Consider the following 23,767-nt stretch of genomic DNA (forward strand, 5'->3'; position numbering starts at 1 on the left):
AGTTGTCAGAGAATTCCTAGCCCGCCAACGGCTGCTGCAAAAGATGAACATCAAACAGCAAGAGGTCAACTCCATTGAAAGCTTTTTGCAGTCTGCGGAAGATATGGGACTGAAAGCATATGATTCCTTGGTCATTCAAAATGCATCTGACATTGCACGGGAAAGTGACCGGATTAGGAATGAATGTAACGCAGTTTACCTGAGGGAAAAGTTAGAGGCACGACACAGAGACGAGCAAGCCACAAAACGGTAAGCATGGACTTTTGATATCACATTCGTCGTAAGGAATGTTTGCTGGATTTGCAAGAAGCCAAGGCTTTTAGGGCATATATAAGTAAGCTAAAATGATTTTTAGCAGCCAAATAATGAGTGTCATGTTACAAAGCTGAGAGGTGGGAGCTATTCCTAGAGATGAAAGATACTGATCAAATATTGCAGTAAAATAAAGCTACCCCACTGTGCTGAAAGTTTCTGAGCTTAGTGGTTCAATTTATCAAATTCAGGTAAATTTCACTTGAAGGGTTGCTGTTCTGACAATTGATTGCACACAAATCCAATGAACAGGTTCTGTTTAACACCAGAGTGCTTGGAAAGCCAGGTCGCTTTAAATAATGGTTTGCTCCAGTGAAAGAGTTAAACATTTTGTGTCATCCCACTAGCCTGTTTCAGGCAGGCTTGCAGCGTCTGCAACATCCACGGTATTGGCGGGACCGCTTGCTGTCGTCTATTTTCCTAATTGCAAACAGCAAAATAGATGACATTGGGGCAATCTCAGCTCCCATTACAACACAGGATAATAAATCATTTAGAAATGTGTGTTTCATTTTGAATCATAATCTGAAGTCTCATATATAGTAATAGAGGTAAAATGTTTTCATTTGCACAGAGCAGAAGTGAACACTAGAAGACAGCCAGCTTTCTGTGGATTTGTGTTTGACAGGAGTAGTGCTTCCACCCTCAATTCACAGTGGGGGTGCTGGTTGCTTGCTTGTGTGAAAAGCTGGCATTACGTTTGCATGAACAGGTTCATTGTTCTAATTCAGCATCTGGACGTCATTTTAATTTCAGATCTGGCAACGGGAGTGGAAAGGTCAATGAAGACAGTCTTTCGGGCTGCCGAACAGCGAAACATTTTCACTCTAGTTCGGTGCCGGCACCTACCTTTGTCGATGGGTTGGCACATTCTGTGATTGGATCATCCATCAGATCACCCTCCCTTCACTCAGTATTCAGTATGGATGATAGCAATGGCCTGCAGTCACCACGGAAACAACCTCCTCCTAAACCAAAGCGGGACCCCAATACGCGACTGAGTGCTTCATATGAGGCTGTGACTGCATGTATTTCGGCGGCTTCTAAAGAAGCAGCAAATGAAGGTTTGAAGAATGATTGTTCACATTGAGAATAGTGTAAAATTAGACTAAAATGGACAAATCTTCTTCATGATTAATCTGTCCATTTATGTGACATTTAGTAGCGTCATGGGTGATTTAACTGCCAGACTATAATATATGTACCTTCTCAGGATATTGCCTTTTTTTCCTGTAACTGAGACTTGTATGATATTTCCTGAAAACAGTGAATCCTAGTAGCCAGCTGCAAAATAAAGTGATCATGCTACCATGGTGATGTCACAAAACATAAGCAGTATTTTAGGAAAATCACAGCATCTTATAAAAATAGTGAATTGTACATCCAGTCTGTCATCACTGGTGTAAGCACCATCCAGAAATTGAGCACAGAGGGAGGCCATTCAGCCTATTGTACCTGTGCCAACTCTTCGAGAGCTATCCAATAGTCCCACTTCCCTACCCTTTGGTCCCATAGCCCTGCAATTTTTTCCTTTCAAATGTACATATAATTACTACTGAATCTGCTCCACCACAATTTCAGACAGTACATTCCAGTATATACATATTCAAGCTATCACAATTCTGTGAGAGAAATTGGATAGACCAGAGAGTCTTTTGCTCCCTGTTAATTTTGAATATATGTGTGGATGTAGATACCAAAGAGTAAACTTCTGTAATTTAATCGCAGGAAATAGAGTACATTCAATATCACTTGCATTTTGCTGTTGCTGTTTCTGATGTTATCAGGACCTTGTCACTAGACAATCACACTGAAAATTCACTCCCATGTATCCATTATTAACTCCATAAGGTAAATTTGCCAATTTCATTATTGCAGAAAGGAGCCACACACAAAGGGACCATTGGTCAGAAGGGCAGTGTTACAGTGCTGTACCTATGTCTCCAGTCTGTGCTCCATTTATGTGCAGCTTCCACTTAGGGCATAAGATAATTTAGCCTTTTCAATCCAATAACAACGTAATTCACTTGGTGAGCATTGGAACATCAACATCATGTGCCAGAGCTGAATACAAATATTTCACATATTATATGCATTAATCTCAGGAGTAGGTAGAAATTAATTTAACAGTGAAATTCTAATTTTGTTTTTCAAAGAATTCTGACCAATTTACTCTTGAATACAGATAAATAGTTAAATATATATTATAAAATATATAAGAGTGAGTTCAGGGCAGTAATTTAATCCTCAAGAGTATGTACCTCTCTCCTCAACATAATCAACACCGTCTAAAAAGAAGAAAGAAACTTGCAATTATATAACACCTTTCCTGGCCATAGGATATCCCTAAGTGCTTTACAGCCAATGAAGAACCTTTGAAGTGTGGTCAGTGTTGTAATGGTAAACAATTTGCATGCAGCAAGCACCCACATCACATTCTTACCTACCTTTATTGAAACCTAGCTTTCATTTCATTTTAACTCTCTTTTACATTCTTGTACTTTCTTCTGTAACTTCTGACTCAAAGAAGGTGCACAAACTTTTGATTTCCTCTGGATTTCCTCAAGGACTGGTGCTTGGCTAAACTCCCTTCAATTTGAACACAATTCTGCAAAAATATTCTGTGCTTTTTCTACAATACAGCATTACTTCATTGGATGTAAAGTGCTAAGGTTCATGAAAGGTGCTATGTAACTGCAAGTCTTTCTTTTACTTCATTTATTTCTTTTGCTGTATCTGTTACTCTTCAAACTTGAACATCAACATCTTATCAATCAACTGGGAGGTATCAAAACTTAACTTTATCAATGCTGTAATCACTACTCTTAGAGGTTTCGTGTATGTTCCAACAGCGTGAACAAGCTTAAAGTCTGTACTTCGAGCAAAGTTATCAAAATGGAGCTGATTTTCCTCTTTTGAATATGGGAGGAGCATATAGAAGCAGATTGGCTGTGAAATATCACATGACCATAACTGATTCAAGTTGATTTTCCTGTACCTGTTCAGCCCATACCTGATCATTTCTCTTTTTGCTTCTGATGTCATGACACATAAGGATAAATATTAATTTTCAGGTTTGACAATGCCCAAGTTTGCTTTCTAAGACTTCCAAACAAGAATTCAAGCTCATCCCTGTAATTTAATGGTGAATATCACAGGGGTTTGTGTCTGAACTCTTGATATGTGCTCCTGGTGCATGAATATTGCCACCAGGAGCACGAAAGATAAAAATGACGAGAAAAAAAAAACACCCCACCACCATGCTTATTCTCCACCATTGTCTATACTGAAAGACAACAACCAACTCATCATTCAATCTACCTGTATAATTGATATTAATTAATGATTCACCTAAGCCTATACTTTCTGTAGGCATTGTCTCAATCTATACTGTAACTTCAGTGGAAAATCAGATGAACTTCTGGAGAAATAGTGCAAATGGTTAAAGAAATTTGCTTCTCCAATGTTTCCACCAATATTACAGTAAGATGTCCAGGGGACCGTGTGGAAATTCTCCCAGCTTCATCTTCTGGATCACTTTCTTATCTCTAATCAACTCTGACAATGCATTTGTCTCTTCACCTCTGGAATTTGTAGCCCATTGCCCATATCTATGAGGAACATAATTTGGAAGACTTCCCAATATTCTGTAATTGAGTGATCTTCTTATTTTCTGTATTAATTATTTAAATCAGTAGTCAAGCTTTCTGAATTAAAAGTGGCTTTAACGAAGATTCGGGTACATTTAATTAAATAAAGTGAGGTGTGGAGATCAGAAAGTAATTAATTAATTAAGTAGTTAGGCTTCAGGAATTAGAAATTGCTTGCAGAGAATGAGAGGAAATGGCAACAAATTAATTAAATAACTACAACTAGAAGTAGAGCAGATAAAACAGTCTTTCATTGAATGAAAATCAGGATAAATCCTTCCAATAAAACAGGACACACAGTCAGCAATTACTAAATTCATTAAATAAAGATCGATTTCAGAGAAATTAATTAAATAAAAGAGGAGGGATTGATGAAGTTAAAGTGGTCTTACCCAGAATTGTTAGGAGCTCCAGCCAATAAATTAATTGAAGTCAAAAATGGCATTTAAATAAGTTGGGAAGAAGCTTGTCAAAATTAATTAAATAAGTAGGTGAACCTGAAGAATTCAAAATAGCCTTACACATCAGCAGACTGAATTGAAGACACTGGGGTTAATGAATTCCAAGTGGTCTTGTAGATTGTCAAAATTAATTAAAGTCACAGGCTTCATTCGACAAAATTAATTCAATAATAAAGTGGCCTTTAAGAATTCATAATGGTCTTACGCATCACCAAAATTAATTAAGAGATGATTCCTAAGAATTCAAAATGACCTTTCACAACATTGGCTAAATAACAGATGTATTTGCCAGTTATAATTGTTATTATTGTTAGTAAATCGATCCATAATTGTGGCAATTTACATCAAAATTGTTATTTCCATTAGATTATCTGGAGATTACCTGGATTTACTTAACTTAATGAAGTTGGTTCTTCAAACCTCAAGAACATTGTAATAAAGGGCTGTCATCATTTTGGAAAAAGTGTCTTGCTGGCCACCTTACATGGTTAACTGATAAGGAAATTGGCAATAATATGACATATTATTGTTGTAATATGCCTTTAAGGGATAGCAGCATGCCATTACTTTAAGGGAAGTGTGTCACATGATTCAGCCTCAGGCACATTACAACATCCCCCTTGCTAGATCAGATGATACACTTCCCTTAAAGTGATGGCATGTTGCCATCCCTTATAGGGATATTACAATGATTATTGCTTCAATGATTGTAGCCCAGCTGCAACAGCTTATTGAGTTTGTTATTGCCTCTTTTGTTCATGCTATCAGAGTGTGAGTGGGACCCTACCCTCAGAGGAATGTCAGGAAGCCCAAGAAAATGAAATGGTGTGGATTTTTCTACCTACACAGTATAGCTGAAATCCTGTGCCATCCATTCCACAACATGATAGTACCCAACCAAAGGTTCACACTGCCACTATTCTAGCCATAGTGTAACATTTGGGAATTTGGGCTGTGATTGAGAGTTCAGATACTCAGGCTAGGTTTTGTGTGGGGAGAAGAATGTGGAAAGGGGGGCAAGACATTTTCTTCATTGCTACTCACAAAACGCCTCAGAATCATAGAATTATGCAGAATAGAAGAAGGCCATTTAGCCCATTGTACCTGTAGTCCCACTTCCCTATTCTTTCCCTATAGTCTGACAATATTTTTCCCTTTCCACATATATATCCAATTTCCTTTTGAAAGTTAGCATTTTATCTGCTTCCACCACCTTCCCAGGCAGTTTATTCCAAATCATAACTCGCTCCAATAAAAAGAAAATACTCATTATTTTGTCAATCATCATTAATCTGCGTCCTCTGGTTACCAATCTTCCTGCCAGTGGAAACAGTTTATCCTTACTTATTCTGTGAAAATCTTTGTTGACATTATTTGCTATTGCTTTCAATTACTCAATACTGTATGCATCTCACCACTTTTAAAAATATTTTTGATGGACTGTGAGCATCACTGGCTAGGCCAACATTTGTGGCTCATTCCTAATTGCACTTGAGAAGGTGATGGTGAGTTGCCTCCTTGAACTGCTGCAGTCCATCTAGTGTTGGTCCACCTACAGTGCTTTTAGGAAGGGAGTTCCAGAATTTTGACCCAGCGACAGTGAAGGAACAGTGATATGTTCCTTCAGGCCTCGGTCAGGATGGTGTGTGGCTTGGAGGGGAACATGCAGGTGGTGGTGTACCCATGTGCTTGCTGCCCTTGTCCTTCGAGATGGTAGAGGTCATGTTTTTGGAAGGTGCTGCAAAGGAGCCTTGGTGAGCTACTGCAGTGCATCTTGTACATGCGACAGACTGCTGCCACTGTGCTTCAGTGGTGGAGGGTGTGAATGTTTAAGGTAGTGGATGGGATGCCATTCAAGTGGGCTGCTTTGTCCTGGATGGTGTTGAGCTTCTTGAGTGTTGCTGAAAAAAGACACGTGCCTAAGCTTTTCGTCTTGCACTCATCAAGGCAAAAAGCTTATACATGTCTCTTTTTTCAGCAATACTCAAGTTCTGTGCTACCAAATGACTATTCTTGAGTGTTATTGAAGGCTCACGCACCCAGGCAAGTAAGAATATTCCATCATGCTCCAGACTTATATCTTGTAGATGGTGGCCAGGCTTTGGGAAGTCAGGAGATCACTGCAGAATTCCCAACCTCTGCATATATGTTTCTTTCCCTTTCCCAACCCCTCTTCTTCTTTCCTGTTATGTTGTGTTTCCTGTTCACAAACCCATCAATGAACTTTTCTGTCACTGACTTCCCATTGGGACTCCTACTTTTATCACCAGTCACTCCCCTAAACATTACAGCCTTGCCTCCATAGGGCAGAATCCTGTTGAGAGGGCCGGTCGGGAGCGGGCATGGAGCCGATCGCCGCCCACGATAGGCTGCACGCCGTCATTTTATGTGGGTGGGCCACTTAAGGCCCATCCAGCGTGACACGTGCCCAGTAGCGCTCAGCGCTGCCTGCACGGGCTGGGGGAGGAGGGAGATTTGGGCCCTGCGCTCTTTCGCGCATGTGTGTAAAAGAGCGCAGAAATCTCCATGAGGCACGGAGCTGCCTCAGGGAGGTTAAGTTCAGTTTTAAAGTTTGAAAAAAGGAAAGATACAAATTATTCAGTCATGTCCCCTCATGTGACAATGTTTGACAGTTCGGTGAGCGCACAGCCATCTCTGGTGCGCGACCGCCAAACGGAAGATCGGAATGACATGCGGTGACGTCGGAATACAGGTCCACCCCCACACGCCGAAGAGAAAATTCTGCCATTAGTGTTTCTTGTGTAATACCATCGATATCCTACCATTCCCATCATTACGTGCCTTAACCCAGTATAGGCCTCAGTACAACTCCCCTTTGTTATCTGTCACTTGGGTCTGAATTTTTCCCGTGTCGGGTGGGCTCAGTGGGAGCTGCAGGGACAGTCGGGGAGCCGACCGCTGCCCGTGATTGGCTCCACACCGCGATTTCATGTGGGCCTGGCGTGCAGTTCGTACATGTACGCGAAAGAGCACTTCAATCTCCCTGAGGCACGGGCTTTTTGAATGCACTTTTTGAAAAAATTATGAAAGACAATAAAAATTTTATGAAACATGTCCCCTTATATCACATGAGATGGGACATGTTTTTAAATTCAAAATAAAGTTTTTATTTAAATTGCATTAGCTTTAGGAAACCTCATTCCACTCGTGGCCTTTTTGCCTGCCCACCAATCGTTAGGTTGGACGGGCACCGTAAATTTCCAGTTAATTACCTTGTTAACAGCCTTAATAGGCCTTTCAATTATTGGCAGGTGTGCAGCTAACTCCGGTGCCTGCCTTCCTAACGAAATATCGCACGAGTGCGCGACGACGTCGGGACGCACGCCCGACATCATCGCGTGTCATATTATGTTCGTGCGTGACAGGCACGCGCCCGCACACCGAATGTGAAGTTCTGCCCCTGAAGTGAGTGATACATATTTAAGTGTATTTACAGCAGCTTGGTGTAGTCTACCTATGGCACTGACTGATACTCTTTTCCCCTGGTTCTTGGTTTGCAGTTGACAGGAAGTAAGTGACGAGCGCAGCTTAGCACCCTGTATAGACAGAACATATGGGACCCAATTTCAATCAAGCAATTGAAGTATCTTGAATTTTAGAACTATAACTCATGTTGATCTCACTGCAATGTATTTTATTTCATAAATGTGTAATAGATTAGAGATAATGTATTCCCACCTCATCTCAGTTACAACTTGTTGCAACTTTCAAGAAAAGTCACCATAGTTTGATCTTTCTCATTTCACTGAGACAGGTTGGAACCTAATAAACTGCACAGCAATTGGCTGAAAGTATGGCAGGATTCAGACAGTGAGTTGTATTTTATGGAGTAATCCTGAGACTTTGGAGACAGTGTAGAAAACAGTCATTTCTAACTGGAGCATTAATGGAATATTATTTTGAAAGTTTGCCATCAAAGCTCAGTATAAATACTTGTAGCAGCATGGATATATAAGCGATGGTTAGCTATATGTGAAACAGGCTCAAGCTCTGAAGAATAATAAGTTGTAATAATTTGCCTGCATCTAATGTTCATTAGGCAGAATGTTTCTAACTCAGTGGCGTGCATGGTTCATTACATCTATTCAACACTCACAGCTTCTGGTGAATACAAACACAGTTCTTTCGGTTAGTTAGTTAGTCATACGTCCACCTTGGGAGATGGCGGGCTGTGTGCAGTATGTATGTCACTTCTGTATTGAACATCATCTGTTATGGCTGTAGAGGCCGATCCATGAGTGGTAGTTCCTTCCGCAGCTGGCACATGTGAACATCATTGACTGATGTTTTATCCTTCCTATGGGCTCTCTTTTTCACCTGGTCATTTCTTTTGCCTTCCCACACCCTTCCTGACTGCTTGTCTCCAGGCACTCTGATAGCAGCAAGGACTTCCCATGCATTAACTCCGATCCCAGTCAAGTTGAAGCCCCTCTTGCAGACATCCTTGTATCGCAGACATGAATGAACTTTTGGTCTTGTGCTGATTGCAAGTTCGCCATCATCCATTCGGCACACATGACCAATCAAAGGAGTGATCACTGACTCAAGGCAGCCAACATGCTAGGGTTCCCTGCACACTGGCGTACTTCCATGTTCTGTCTTGTCAGGAGATGCCTAATATTCATCTGAGGCAGCAGAGGTGGAAGCTGTTCAGCCACTTTTCTTGGTTTGCGTAAGTTGTCTATGCCTTGCTACTGTAAAGGGGGTGCTGAGAACGTAAGCCTGGGAGCTTTGTATTTTCAGTTAGTTTGCCATTGGTCCACACTTGACTTCTCAACTTTCTCATGACAGCTGCAGCCTCGGCAATCCTGGTGCTGATTTCGGCATCAAGGGACAGGCGACTGATAATTGTTGATTCAATATATGTGAAGCTGTCGATGACCTCCGGAGTGAGGCTGTCGATGTTGATAGAAGGTGGAGTCTCACATTCTGGCCCATACTTTGATCTTCCTGATGGTGATTGTCAGTCCAAACTTCTTGCAGGCCTGGAGAACCGATTTACAAACTGCTGCAAGTGAACTTCAGTATGGGATCAGCGCAGCTTCATCAGCAAACAGCAACTCACAGACTAGGACATTACACACTTTGGTCTTGGTACAAGGTGTTGCCAAGTTGAACAGCTTGCCATCAGCTCTGGCATGCAGGCATACAACTTCATTTGAGCCACTGAAAGCTTACAATAACAGCATGGAGAAAAATATGCCAAAGAGAGTTGGCTCCAGGCGCAGCACTACTTTACCCCACTGCAGATCTTGAAAGCCTCCTATGATGATCGACTGTAACTGACAAAACTGTGAAGGTTCCCATGGAAAGAAAAACCTGTCTCCAATGCAAGTATATCCTGCCTTAAATATGGAGACCAAAATTGCATGCAGTATTCCAGGTGTAGTCTCACCAAAGCCCTGTACATGAACCCTGCAGCTTCATTGTGTCTTCCTTACAGCTTGCATTCCCACCTAGCTTTGTATCATCAACAAACTTAGATGCATCACTCTATCTCTCTGCATCTAAGTCATTAATATAGATTATAAATAGCGAGGCCCCAGTAATGATCCTTGTGGCACTCCATTTGTCACAGCCTGCTAACTGAAAATACTGTCTACTTCCAGTCCATTAACCAATCTTCTACCCATGCTAATATATCAACCCCAACTCCATGAGCCCTTATCTTCTATATTAACCTTTTGTGTGGCACCTTATCGAATGCCTTTTGTAAATCCAAGTATACTACATCTACTAGTCCCCTTATCTACCCTATTAGGTACAACCTCAAAAATCTATCATAAATTTATCAAACAGATTTCCCTTTGTAAAACCATGTTGATGTGTTCTAACCAGGCTATGTTTTTCTAAGTGCATTGTTAAGATTTCCCTAATAATAGATTCCAACACTTTCCCAATGAGTGATGCTAGGCTAACTGGCCCGTGATTCCCTGTTTTCCCTCTATCTCCTTTCTTGAATAGCAATGTTACATTTGCTACTTTCCAATTTGCAGGGACCATTAAAGGAGGAAAGTGAGGTAGAGAAGCAGAGAGGTATAGGGAAGGAATTCCAGAGCTTAGGGCCTAGGCAATTGAAGACAAAGCCACCAATCATGGAGTAATTTATTTTTTAATATTATTCATTCATGGGATATGTGTGTCACTGGCTAGGTGGGCTGTACTGCCCATCACTAATTGCCCTTGAGAAGGTGGTAATGTGCTGCCTCCTTGAACCACTGCAGTCCATGTGCCACAGGAACACCCACAGAGCTGTTAGGGAGGGAGTTCCAGGGTTTTGATTCAGCAACAGTGCAGGAGCGGTGATATATTTCCAAGCCAGTGTGATGTGTGACTTGGAGGGGAATTTGCAGGTGGTGGTGTAGCCATGCATCTGCTGTTCTTGCCCTTCTAGGTTGTAGAGGTCGCAGGTTTGGAAGGTGCTGTTGAAGAAGCCTTGGTAAGTTGCTGCAGTGTATCTTGTATATGCTATACATTGCTGCTATTGTGCATCAGTGGTGGAGGGAGTGAATGTTTGAGGGGTGGATGGGGTGCCAATGAAGCAGACTGCTTTGTCCCGGATGGTGTTGCGCTTACTGAGTGTTGTTGGAGCTGCAGTCATCCAGGCAAGCGGAGAGTATTCCATCACACTCCTGACTTGTGCCTTGTAGATGGGTGACAGGCTTTGGGGAGTCAGGAGGTGAGTTACTCTCCGCAGAATTCCCAGCCTCTGACCTGCTCTTGTAGCTACAGTATTTAAAGGTGTCATGCCGATAAGGTGTGAAAAAAAAAACTTTAAAAACTGTTTCTCTTCCATATTCTCTTGTTTAAACTCTTTTTTAAAAAATGGTCAATATTGCTGGACTGATAAAATGGCCACAGCTGAACACATGTTGCGAAGATTTTGAACAGTTCCAATGGACAAAGGCTGACTCATCACCTCATGGAATATGACACCCCTTTGCATTGTATGAATATTCCAGCCAAGCCAACACAAAGGACTAGTAGATGAAATGTCTGCACCAGCCAGCTCTGAACAAAGGAAGTGCTATTGGGACTCCTCATCTCCAACATTGTGTGAATAGCTCCACAGTTATCTGCTCAAAATACAATAGGTTTTAACAAAGGTCCTTAAAGTACATCATTAGCTGAATGGCTCGACCTGAAACCACCCTGTCACATGAACGAGACTTGAACTGTTTGAATTGCTTTAATTATACACGTTTTGTATTCTGTCTTCGGTTGCAGTTTAACCTCAAAAAAGAAGACCGGACTCTAGGCTAGCAGCCTGCCTCTGACCTCCATCTCTCTCACAGTCTGACCTCCAGAAATAATCCTATATTTTGCCTACAGAATGAACTAATGCCCGGAATACAAGAATTCTTTGCTGCATCTTCAACTGTCTCAACCTGCAACCGAATTCCGAGGACAAAGACCAGGAATTCTGCCAGATGAAGCCACCTAAAAGAACTTTCATTGGACATCAACTTACTGGACTCTACCTACATGAATTGATCCAATACTCGCAACTTGTGACTTCTTTCCCTTTCTTTCTCTGCCTTTCTACCTTGTATGCTCATTAGTGTGAATGTGTGTCACGATCCATCCTTCTGGTTTTGAATGTGTTAATAAATCCTAGTTTTTCACCTTAAAGAATTTGCTGTGGGGTTATTTTTAATATTGGATCTCATAAACCAGGTGCTTGGGGAACACAACCGACCCATTTCAACAAGGGAAGAGATACTAGGGAAACAAACTCAATTAGAAATTAAAACTATCACTGTCACAATCAGAAGAGGGGAACAGTAATTATAATTTACTTCACCTCGCCCTTCTGTCTATAACACATGACTGATCCAGTTCAGTTTCTAGTCAATGTTAACCCCAGGATGTTGATAGTGGGGGATTCAATTGTGGTAATGCCATTGAGTGTAAAGAGGAGATAGTTAGTTTCTCTCTTGCTGGAGATGGTCATTGCCTGGCACTTATGTGGTGTGAATGTTACTTGCCACTTATCAATCCAAACCTAAATATTGTCCAGGTCTTGCTGCATTTGTACATGGACTGCTTCAGTATCTGAGGAGTTGTGAATGGTGCCAAACAATGTGCAATCTTCAACGAACATCCCCATTTCTGACCTTATGATTAAGGGAAGGTCACTGATGAAGCAGCTGAAGATGGTTGGGCCTAGGACACTACCCTGAGGAACTCCTGCAGTGATGTCCCGGGACTGAGATGATTGACCTCCAGCAACCACAGTCATCTTCCTTTGTGCTGGGTATGACTCCAACCAGTGAAGAGTTTTCCCCCTGATTCCCATTGACTCCAGTTTTGCCAGGGCTCCTTGATGCCACACTCGGTCAAATGCTGCTTTGATGTCAAGGGCAGTCAATCTCAACTCACTTCTTGAGTTCAGCTCTTTTGTCCATGTTTGGACCAAGACTATAATGAGGTCAGGAACTAAGTGGCCCTGCCAGAACATGAACAGAGTGTCAGTAAGCAAATTATTGCTAAGTAGGTATCGCTTAATACCACTATCAACGACACCTTCCATCACTTTGCTGATGATCGGGAATAGACTAATGGGGTGGTAATTGGATGGCTGACAGGACATACCTGGGCAATTTTCCACATTGCCGGATAGATGCCAGTGTTGTAGCTGTAGTGGAGCAGTTTGGCTAGGGGCATAGCTAGGTCTGAAGCACATGTCTTCAGTACTATTTCCAGTATGTTTGCAGGGCCCATTGCCTTTGCAGTATCCAATACCTTCAGCTGTTTCTTGATATCACGTGGAGTGAATCAAATTGGCTGAAGACTGGCATCTGTGATGCTGGGGTCCTCAGGAGGAGGCCGAGGCGAATCATTCACTTGGCATCAGTGGCCGAAGATGGCTGCAAATTCTTCAGCCTTACATTTTGCACTGATGTGCTGGGCATCCCCATCATTGAAGATGGGGATATTTGTGGAGCTTCCTCCTCCAGTTAGTTGTTTAATTGTCCACCACTATTCACGACTGGATCTGACAGGAGTGCAGAGCTTAGATCTGATTCCACCTCCCCACCACCCCCCACCCAGCTATGGGATCACGAATATAATTGGGAATGCACAAGAGGCCAGAATTAGAGGAACATAGATATCTCAGGTGGTTGTTTGGTTGGAGGAAATTACAAAGATAGGGAGGGTCAAGGCCATGGAGGGATTTTAAAATAAGGATGAGAATTTTAAAATCAAGACTTTATTTGACTGGGAGCCAGTGTAGATCTGCGAGCACAGGGATGATAGGGGAATGGGACTCGCTGTTACAACATTCTTGGTATTGTTAGACTAATACAAAATACTTAATGAGTCGGCAGAGGGATATGAAATAGGGGTTTTATTGGAATACATCTTATTGCTCTGGCTTACATCTTTCACAAGACTGTACAAGAGACTAAGGGCAGCATTTTTCAGTCGGCATGTGGGGGTGGGCCCGACACATAAAATGATGCATGATGACATTGGGTGTGCGTTCCGATGTCATTGTGCTGTCTCACGATGTTTCATTAGGCAGGCACGCGCCCGCCGATATTTAAACAGCCTAATAAGGCCATTAAGGAAGTGATTGATGTAATTGTTAATGCTGCCTGGTCGACCTTAAGGTTGGCGGGCAGGCGAAAAGGCCAAGCGGCCTTCATGTTTTTTAGGAAACCTCATCTATGAGTGGGTTGAGGTTTCCTAAAGCTTTTATCAATTAAAGAAAAACATTTCCCTAAATAGAAAAACATGTCCCTCGTGTGACACAGCTCCGTGCCTCAGGGAGATTGAATCGCTCTTTCACGTGCATGCACGAAAGAGTGCTGGCCCCGACACTCCCCCCTGCCCCTGCCTGCACAGATAACGCTAAGGCTATGGCTTGCGTCTTACGCTGGGTGGGCTTTAATTGGCTCACCCACATAAAATGGCAGCGGAGCTGTGTCACGCTCCCGCCGAGCCCCCCTGCTGCTTGAAAAATTCAGGCCTAAATGTTGCATCACTACCTGTGATGATGTACACAGTATATAATTAGCATATTAAACAATTAGAAGTAACCCACTAACAACACAATATGCATTCTAACACATTATACTACATCTCATTCAAGTCTTTAATTCTCATTTCTATATTATGAAGGTCAAACAAACCACAACTTTAAACTCTTATCTGTTGCACTCCTTAATATTGTTTTTTCTCTTAGGTCATCTTCTTTCCTCCATTCTTCTCATATGGGTAACTGCTGTGGCGATTTCATGAGTCTACCAACAGATCCTCTTCCTCTTTGGAAGGGATTGGGGGTTTGAGCCCTGCAGGTGGTCCCTCACACTCTGCTGCATAGGAGGGGAACTGGTAGATCACTCAGCTTCACCAGTCAGGTTGTCATCTGGATTGGTAGATGAATGCAGCATCTCTAGCTGGTTGGATTGGGTAGATGACTGCCTCCATGGGATGGGTAGCTGCTTCTGTATGGCAACCTGTGCACCTCCATTCTGTCTCACTGTACTGTGTTCTGTTTGGATGAGGTAGGATCATGAATGTGATGTCTGTTCAACCACTTGTCCAATACGAGCTTGGTGAGTGTGTGTGTGGGAGGGAAGGGAGTTGAGTTATCTGTCTTCTTCCCATGCAGAGTTCACATGGTGCTAGACTATTTTGGAGTGAAGTAGAATGATAGCTCAGAAGTACAAGTTGGATGGCATTCTTCATAAAGCTTTCACTATACACACTCCTCTTTCTGCTTCACCGTTGGCTTGAGGGTATCTTAATGAGCTGGTAGTATGGACAAATCAGTATGCTGTGAATTCTTTAAAGAATTCATTGGAAAACTACAGTCCATTGTCTGAGATTACAAGGTCTGGGATTTCATGTGTTGCAAATATCTCCTTCAGCGATGTAATCACTGCTTCAGAAGTGTAACCCTGCAGTTGCTTAACTTGTATCCATCTTGAGTAGTAGTCTGCTATGACCAAGAACATTCTTCCTCTGTGTTTGAAGAAATCCATACAAGACATTCCCATGGACTTGCTGGAAAGGAAGATGACATCAACAGTCCTCTTGTCTCTTGATGACAAATAGCACAAGTAATACAGCTTGATATCACCTCTTCCAGCAACTTTGAGTGACTTGAACACCCAACAGAATATTTTGCTCTGGCTCAACATTTTGTGATGCCTAAATGTCCTTGGTGTAGTCATTACATGTCAAATCTCAGAACTCTTGGAATGATCGCTCTATAGTCATGGATAAACAAATCATCCACTACACTGAGGTGTCCTCTCTGTTCATAGTACTGTTTGAGAATGGGATTGTGTGAAATGTATGTTGGCCATCCTTTAACACAGTACTCTCTGATCTGAGCTCATTCAACATCAGATTTCTGTGTGTTTCTGATTTAATTCAGTAGCTGAGTTGTTGCTGATGGAGTTGTGGTTGTTGTCAATGCAGAAGTTTCTATCCCTTCTACAAGGGCTACAGTACCTTGTCCAGGCCTTGCCACTGGGATGCACAATGCAGCATCTGTTATATTCTGCTGTTTTCTTGGAACATATGTTATATATATTTGCATCAAATTTCATCATCCTCAGTCTGAATCATTGTACTCATGGAGGCATTTTACTAACTCCTTAGAATTTAAGAGTGTCATCAAGGGCATGTGGTCTATCTCTATCTTGATGAGGAGACCAAGAACATAATCTGTGAACTTCTTACAAGCCCATGCAACAGCTTGTGCTTCTTTCTCTACCACTGTATATCTCTGTTCAGTCTCTGTCAGTGAACGGGATATGTAGTAAACTGGTTCACGCTTTCCATCTTCTGTATCTGAAAGAGTACAGCCCCCAGTCCTATAGAAAATGCATTTGGAGCAATGATAGTGGGCAGCTCTGGGTCATAGTGAGCTAAAATATCAGGTGATATCAACATCTCTTTGATTTTCTCAGAAGACCTCTGTTGTGCTTCCTCTTTGCACTACATATTGTCCTGTTGTAACAGCTGATGTAGTGGCTCATTGATGAACAGCTAGATTGGGCAGGAATTTTCCAACTTGGTTTATCATACCCATGAATCTCTGGAGCTCAGCATTGCAAGGAGTTGGAAGCTCCTTGATTGCTCTTGTCTTCTGTTGATCAACTTCAAGACCAGATGCATCCACATTATGCCAAAGGAACTTGACAGTTGACTGCAACAATTTGCATTTGTTGTCGAGTGTAAGTCCAGCTTCCTTTAGGAGTCACAGCACAGCCTGCTCTCTAATGTCATGTTCTGAGTCCATCCATGGATCAGAACATCATCCATGTGACATACAATTCCATCAGGTCCTTCTGGGACACTTTGGAACATTTCAGGTGCTGATCTGATGCCAAAAAATAATCTGTTGTAGCAAAACCTCCCAAACCGAAGAATGAAGGTTGTGAGAAACTTAAACCCTTCATCAAGGGTAGTTGCCAAAACAACTATCTTCATTGAGCTTCATTAAGATTGAATTCTTTCCCAATTTAGCTAAACTCTTGTCCACAGACGACATAGGATGAACTTCGCGTTCAATTGCTTTGCCCAGCTCAGGATGGCCCACGCAAATTCTGTAAGACCCATTGGGTTTTGGCACTGGGACCATCCCCGAGCACCATCTTGTTGGTCCTGTCACAGGTGAAATAACCCCTTGCTTCAACATAGAGTCAATTCAATTTTCATTACTTTTGGCAAGAGCGGATGAGGAACTTTTCTGGGTGTAAACAGGCACACTGCCTTTGTTTCAGGATGTAGGGTGATGTGGTATGCTGTCTTCAGCTTCCTAGTCCTGCAAACAGCTGTGGAAAATCAGCTGTGAAGTTTTTGGGCTGATCTTCTCGGCTTTCCACTTCCTCTACTCTGAAAATCAGATATAGGTCAGTTCAGGCATTCCTGATCATAAATGAGCAACTCTGACTCACATACAATGTTTCTGCGTTTTCTTTCCTTCAATATTGGAGTGCTGCCTTCAATCCTCCTATTGCCTTGAGTTCTTGAGTAGTCCACCTGGATCTTAGGGTTTTTGCATGATGACTGAAGACAGCTTCTCTCCGAGCATGGTCCAGCATCTGAAAGAACTGAAACTCTGCATCTGTGTCTAACTTAAAGGATATCTTGTTTCCCTCTACTAGTATATCAGCATTCCAATAGCTTCCGCTTGGTTCCTTGATCTCTCCAAGGAAAGGCACCTCAATATCATGGATATCATTTACCTCAAGGATCTTGCCACTTTTCAAAGGCTTCTCTATGTACACAATCTGTACAGGCTTCTTGCTACTGCACTTAGCCTGGAAGTGGCCCATCTTTTTGAAGAAATGGCATTTAGCCTCTTTGGTAGGGCAGTTTTCACACCTGTGTTTTTCCCTGCCACACTAACTGCAGTTATCTTGGAATGTTGATGGATGCTTTTCCTGTCTCCCCTGCTTTTTACAACAGCTTTTCCTTTTTAATATTTGAAAACTCTATCATGTCGGATTCTTTTGGGATAGGGCTCTCCCTGTCACCTCAAACCACAGCTCGATTCTGTTTCCTGGCCTCAGATTTTCTGCTCAGTTGGATTGCCTTTTCTAAGGATAGATTGTCCCTCGACTGCAAGTGGTCAGACAAGGCACTATCCAACACTCCCACGACGATTCCGCCTCTGATCAGTTCGTCTTTCAAGCTGCCATACTGATGGTCCTCTCCAAGTCTATATAGGTCATTTATGAATGAATCAACACTTTCCCCTTGATATCGGATACATTTTTTAAATTTAGTTCACTGAACAATGATATTTTTTCTTAGATTGAACTAAGTATCAATGTGCTTTGATTACTTCATTGTATGTGGCTTTCTCCTCATTAATACCCTGTGTGATGAGGATATCATCCACACAATCACCTATCCCATATAACATCGCACTGAGCTGCCTTTGCAACGAAGCCCAATGGTTGCAATATCTGGCAAATCTCCAGCACCATTTCAGCCGTGCTTCTGCTTGGCTGATCCCTGGGACTTTCTCAAAGCTTTCAGTTGATGGTAAAGACTTCTCCACCATTTAATATTATGCAATATTATTGACTAATACAAAATACTTAATGAGTCTTCAGAGGTACATGAAACAGGTGTTTTATTGGAACACATCTTTCTGCTCTGGCTTACATCTTCCACAAGGCTGTACGAGAGACCAAATCATGTGATGTTTCATCTCTTCCTGTGATGATGTGCACAGTACATGATTAGCATATTAAACAGTTAGACTTAACCCATTCGTAACCCATTATCCAATATAACACAGTACACTACAGCTGTGAGTTAAGACATGGACAGTAAAGCTTTAATTGCCTCAAGTTTACAGTTGTAAAAGCAGCAGATAAGCTGAGGTGAGGCAAAGTCAGGAGATGTTACAGAGTTAGAAAAAGGCAGTCTTAGTGATGGCACAAATATGAGGTTGGCAATTCATCTCGGGATCAAATGTAACACCAAGGTTGTGAATAGACTGGTTTAATCTCAGAATATTTCCAGGGAGAAGGATGGAGTTGGCAGCTAAGGAACAGAGTTTGCAGGGACCGAACATACGAGTTAGGAACAGGAGTAGGCCACTCAGCCCTTTGAGCGAAAACAATGGCTTCAGTCTTCCCACTATTTAATTGGAGAAAATTCCAATACAGGATGCCAGATAAGCAGTCTGATAATTTAGTAACAGTGGAGGAGTCGAAAGAAGTGATGATGAGGTAGAGCTGGGTGTCGTCAGCATACATGTGAAAACGAATGCTGTGCCTTCCTATGATGTTACCAAGGGCCGGCATTTATATGACTAATAAGAGGGGGCTAAGAATAGATTCTTGGGGGACACTAGAGGTAATGGTGTGGAGCAGAAAGGGAAACCATTGCAAGTGATTGTCTGGCTACAATTAGATATAAATGGATCCACATAAGAGCAGTCACACCCCGCTGAATGACATTGGATAGGTTTTTGGAGGATGGTGTGTGTGTGTGGTCAACTGTGCCAAAGGCTGCCAACAGATCAAGAAAGACTAGGAGGGAAAGTTTATCTTTGTCACAGTCACATTGGATGTTTTAAGATTAACTGTTCATATTTAATAAGGGCCATGATATTCTTAGTGACCAGTTCTATTTTCTGATAATCTTTGCTCCACCTTGTTCTGACAAAGATTTTACAACTTTTCATTAAACTTCATTTTTATTTTCAAATGCTAATGTAGCAGCTTGCATTTCAGCTTCTTTTTATTTTTATTTCTAATGTTTATAATTCGCAATTTTGTTCTCTTTGCCTAACATCCATATTTTTCTGATGCATTAAACATTGGCAATTAACTCAAACAGGAACTCCAAGTACCCTTCATTCAGCCCTAAAATACTGCAAAATACTCCAAGTGACAAAAAACTTTACAGTTGAACTCCTGTACTATTCATACTACATATAGCCTTTTACGTGTAAGTTTTTGCATTTATGTAAATTAGACGTGCCAGCATCCACTCTCAGCAACAAGTCCTCCCAGATAAAGGAATAGCAAGGTTAGATGCAAATAGTTTTTTAGAATTTAATGTAAAATATGGGGGCATTTATTTTGGTTGTGTCTTTGTGTTTTTCTTTTCTAATTGGTTATTCCCATTACTCATCTGCCATAAGTCTCCCAAGAAGTATAATGAGGCTTGGCTGAGGGCCCAGACTCCCTCAAAAGGGTTAACTTTGTTGATACAGTTACAGAGAAGTGAAAACTTTGCTTGGTTAATTGACAGATTTATGATGTTATAATAAGCTATTTTTCTGTGATCTCTTTTGTCATTGGTTCAATGTTTATATACACAAGATAAAGAGGTGTCAAGAGCTTATAACTTCTGTGAAAGGTCTGGTTGATTGTTACTTTTGTAGGGTTGTAGCAGCCATAGTTTTTTTAAAGAAAATTATGTATGGGTATTTTTAAGCAGTTCTACACATGCCATTCAATATTATATTGGATTCATTGTAAAAGAAAAAAAAAATTTCAACAAATTAAGATGAAGAGAGACTTTCAACAAGTTAAAGTGGAGAGAAATTAACAGGTAGATCTTAGAACATTGCAACAGGTAGAGGCCACTGCATGGATATATTAGTTCATTGGTTCTATATTGGGTGAATGGGCATGGAAGCGCTGTGAGTTGGCATGGAGAGCTTGAGGGGCCACTGGGGATTGGTGGGCGGCATGGGTTAACATGAGTTAGTATTGAGGGGGCATGGAGGGCATCAGCAAGACTTTTTGACCTTAGCTTCCAAAAGATTTCCAAATCCAGACTATGGTTCATGATTTCTCTGAGGGACCATGAACTATGAGTCATGAAGAAGCTGGCCTGACTCCACAAAAATTGCATGGTCTAGGAGATGCCTGGCATGGAGCCAGCTGGGTTGGATTACAGGGTGCAGGCCTGTTACCTATAATCTTAGCCCATGACACCAAAATTTGGGTGTGCCGGGAATGGGGGTAGAATCCCAGAATCAGGACCCGCGTACCATTTTTAAATGGCTCCAGAGTCCTTACAACTTTGCGAAAATCCTGCCCATTAATTGCACACTAATATAAACACCAATCACAGCAGAAGCTTCAGGTTCGATTAACAGAGTCCATGCCCCATTCTGCACCGAGATTCATGTAGTGGCCTCCTCCTGTTGCTCTGTTCTAACTTGCACATGTGAGTCTCTCTTAACTTAACTTGTTCAAAGATTATTTATTTCTTTTACCTCTCACTGATCCAGTACTTCAACTCACCACAAACTCTGATCGTAAGTCCTCCATCCAGCTGTCTTCCCTGCACCTTGTCCATCACATAGTGCTCCTGTTCTCCAACTTATGCAATTCTATGGGAAATCCTTCAAACTGGATCCTCAATCTTCGAATTATGGCAACTTGAGGTTTCTTCGTCAGCAGTTCTTGCAACATTGGCAATTAATCCTTAATTCTTGGTGACTCCATGACAATCTAGGGGAGGTTTGGCAACTCTAGTCAGGGAGGAGAGAACTGACCAGAGTTCCTGCACCTATTGGAAATATAAGTTCCTGCTGGAAATAATTGGACCTGAGATGCAAATAGGGATAAACTTGGTTGTAATGTCTCATTCCACCCATCACACCTTATCCCTCCCCACTCCCACTAACCCAACTTCACCAATAAATAATGACCAACAAAGTGCAGTATTGAAGACACATTAGTACTTTTGAAACTGTACCTCAGCAAAAAAGAAGCTGAAGGGAGGGGCGAGTATACAATCCTTTTAAAAAGCTCCACAAAATATTAAATTATTTTGATACCTATTTCACTTACAAACATTTAAGTAATGTAGGAGCATAGGAAATGAAATAATTGCTTTTTGATAGAGCTTTTTAATTTTTTTTTCCACAGTTCTGACTAAACCAAGGCCTCACAGTGATGATTACAGCACAATGAAAAAGATTCCCCCACCAAAGCCCAAAAGGAGCCCCAACACCAGACTGACTGGTTCATATGAAGAAATCTACATAAGAAAACCATCTGTATCTAAATTCACAAGCACAATGGCTAAAGCAGCTCACAGCACTGGAACTATTCAACGAGCTGCATCTGCTGACGGGCCCCACTATGGTATGTTAAGTCTCCACCTGTCACAAGAAGAGGATGTGGAACCTGTTTATATAGAAATGGGAGGGACTGGTGGAGCAGGCGGAAATTATTTGACAGAGGTGGACAGTCCCGATCAAGGAGAATCTGTTTATGAAGAGATGAAATATTGTTTGCTAGAAGGCGATTCAGGCGATTTTATCTTTGCAAAGCAGGCAGCGTGTCCTCCCCCTCATGCAGAAATGAAAACCCAGACATTGCCTGAGGATTTCAGAACAGGCAGCCCTACCATGACAGGCTGCCAGGAATTAATATGCGACATTCCACCACCATTTCCAAACCTCCTCCCCCATCGACCCCCTCTGTTGGTATTTCCTCCAACACCAGCGCAGTGTTCCCCTGCTTCTGATGAATCACCGCTTACTCCCCTTGAGGTCAAAAGGTTGCCAGTTCTAGAAACAAATTTAAATTACTCTGTGCAATCGGATGGCATATCCCCTGCCCCTCAACAATACACAAACCATCAAAAAGGAGAAAATGAGCCACCAGCATCTCCTGGGCTGGGTGTGTTCAGTATATCAGGAAAGATGTCTCCTCCCTCAACCCCTCCTCCTCTTCCATTAATTCCTACACCACCCTACAGGCAAACCTCACATTTTATTTTCCCACCAGACACTTCCACGTCTTGTTTTGCCAATACAGGAAAACTAGTTATGAGCACAGATGTTCCCAAAGTACCTCAGAAACCTAATCCTTTACAAGGAGGAACTTCTACAAACTCTACAAGATTGCCTTGCTCACCAGTAAAAACCTGCAGGACAGAACCTGGGAAGAACCTTTCCTCCTCGGCAGGGAATGCATCACTATTTCCTTACTCTTCCACTATTGCTAGGCCAATTACCAGCCCACTTGATGAGCTGAACAGTCTTTTCAGCTCAGGTCGAAGTCTTCTGCGAAAATCAGCAGCAGGAAGGAAGATACGGGAGCAAGCAAGTGAGTAATTTAAATTCTGTACAATAAATCTGAGAAGTCAACTGTGTCGTGGGGAGCAAGATATATCTGAGTAATGGTGTTAGTCCTGGCGCAGTATCTGAGCCAGAAAGTAATAGGCTCCAGCTCCACTCAAAAGACATTAGCATCTAATCCTGGTTGATACTTCAGCACAGTAGTAAGTGCTGCACTGTCAGGGGCATCACCTTTCAGATGAAACATCGCTTTCAGCTGGGTGTAAAAGATCCCAAAGCATTATTCAAAGAAGAGCAGGGGAGTTCTTTCTGGTGTCCACAACAACATTTATCCTTCAAGGAAGTAGAACAGATTTTCTGGTCATGTATGTCATTGCTGTTTTATGGGACCACATTGAGTGCAAATGGGCTGCCACATTTCCCTACATTGCAACTATGACTGGAAAGGACTTTGGGAGATCCTGAGGCTATGAAAGGTGTGACATAAATGCAAGTTCTTTCTTTTTTAATGGGGTTCAGGCATTTCATTGACTCGCATGGAAAAGCATGTATATTTATAAAATAAATAATCCTCTCTAAAGAAATAAATACCTAATTAACCATTTACAGTAAGAACTCACATTTATAAAATACCTTATGCATCTTTAAGACATCTCCAAGTTGTCTTTTCTGATTAATTATTTTTTAAATGAATCACTGTTGTTATGCAGACAAATATGCAAACAAACCAATTTGCACACAGCTAGATCCCACAAACAGAAATTTGGTAAACAACCAGTAGCCCTCTG

At 41.8% G+C, this 23,767-nt stretch overlaps 1 protein-coding gene across 1 annotated transcript in view; it reads left to right on the top strand.

The window, feature by feature from the left end:
• Positions 1-23,015, top strand: part of myo16 (myosin XVI) — a 654,305-nt gene extending 631,290 nt beyond the window's left edge. The window contains exons 29-31 of the mRNA XM_078544837.1: positions 3-249; positions 1,069-1,376; positions 21,820-23,015. Coding sequence (XP_078400963.1) covers positions 3-249; positions 1,069-1,376; positions 21,820-23,015 — 1,751 coding nt within the window. The remainder of the gene's footprint in view (positions 1-2; positions 250-1,068; positions 1,377-21,819) is intronic.
• Positions 23,016-23,767: the final 752 nt, after the last annotated feature.

The sequence above is a fragment of the Cetorhinus maximus genome, chromosome 7 (genome assembly GCF_964194155.1).
Source record: "Cetorhinus maximus chromosome 7, sCetMax3.hap1.1, whole genome shotgun sequence".
Lineage (NCBI taxonomy): Eukaryota > Metazoa > Chordata > Chondrichthyes > Lamniformes > Cetorhinidae > Cetorhinus > Cetorhinus maximus.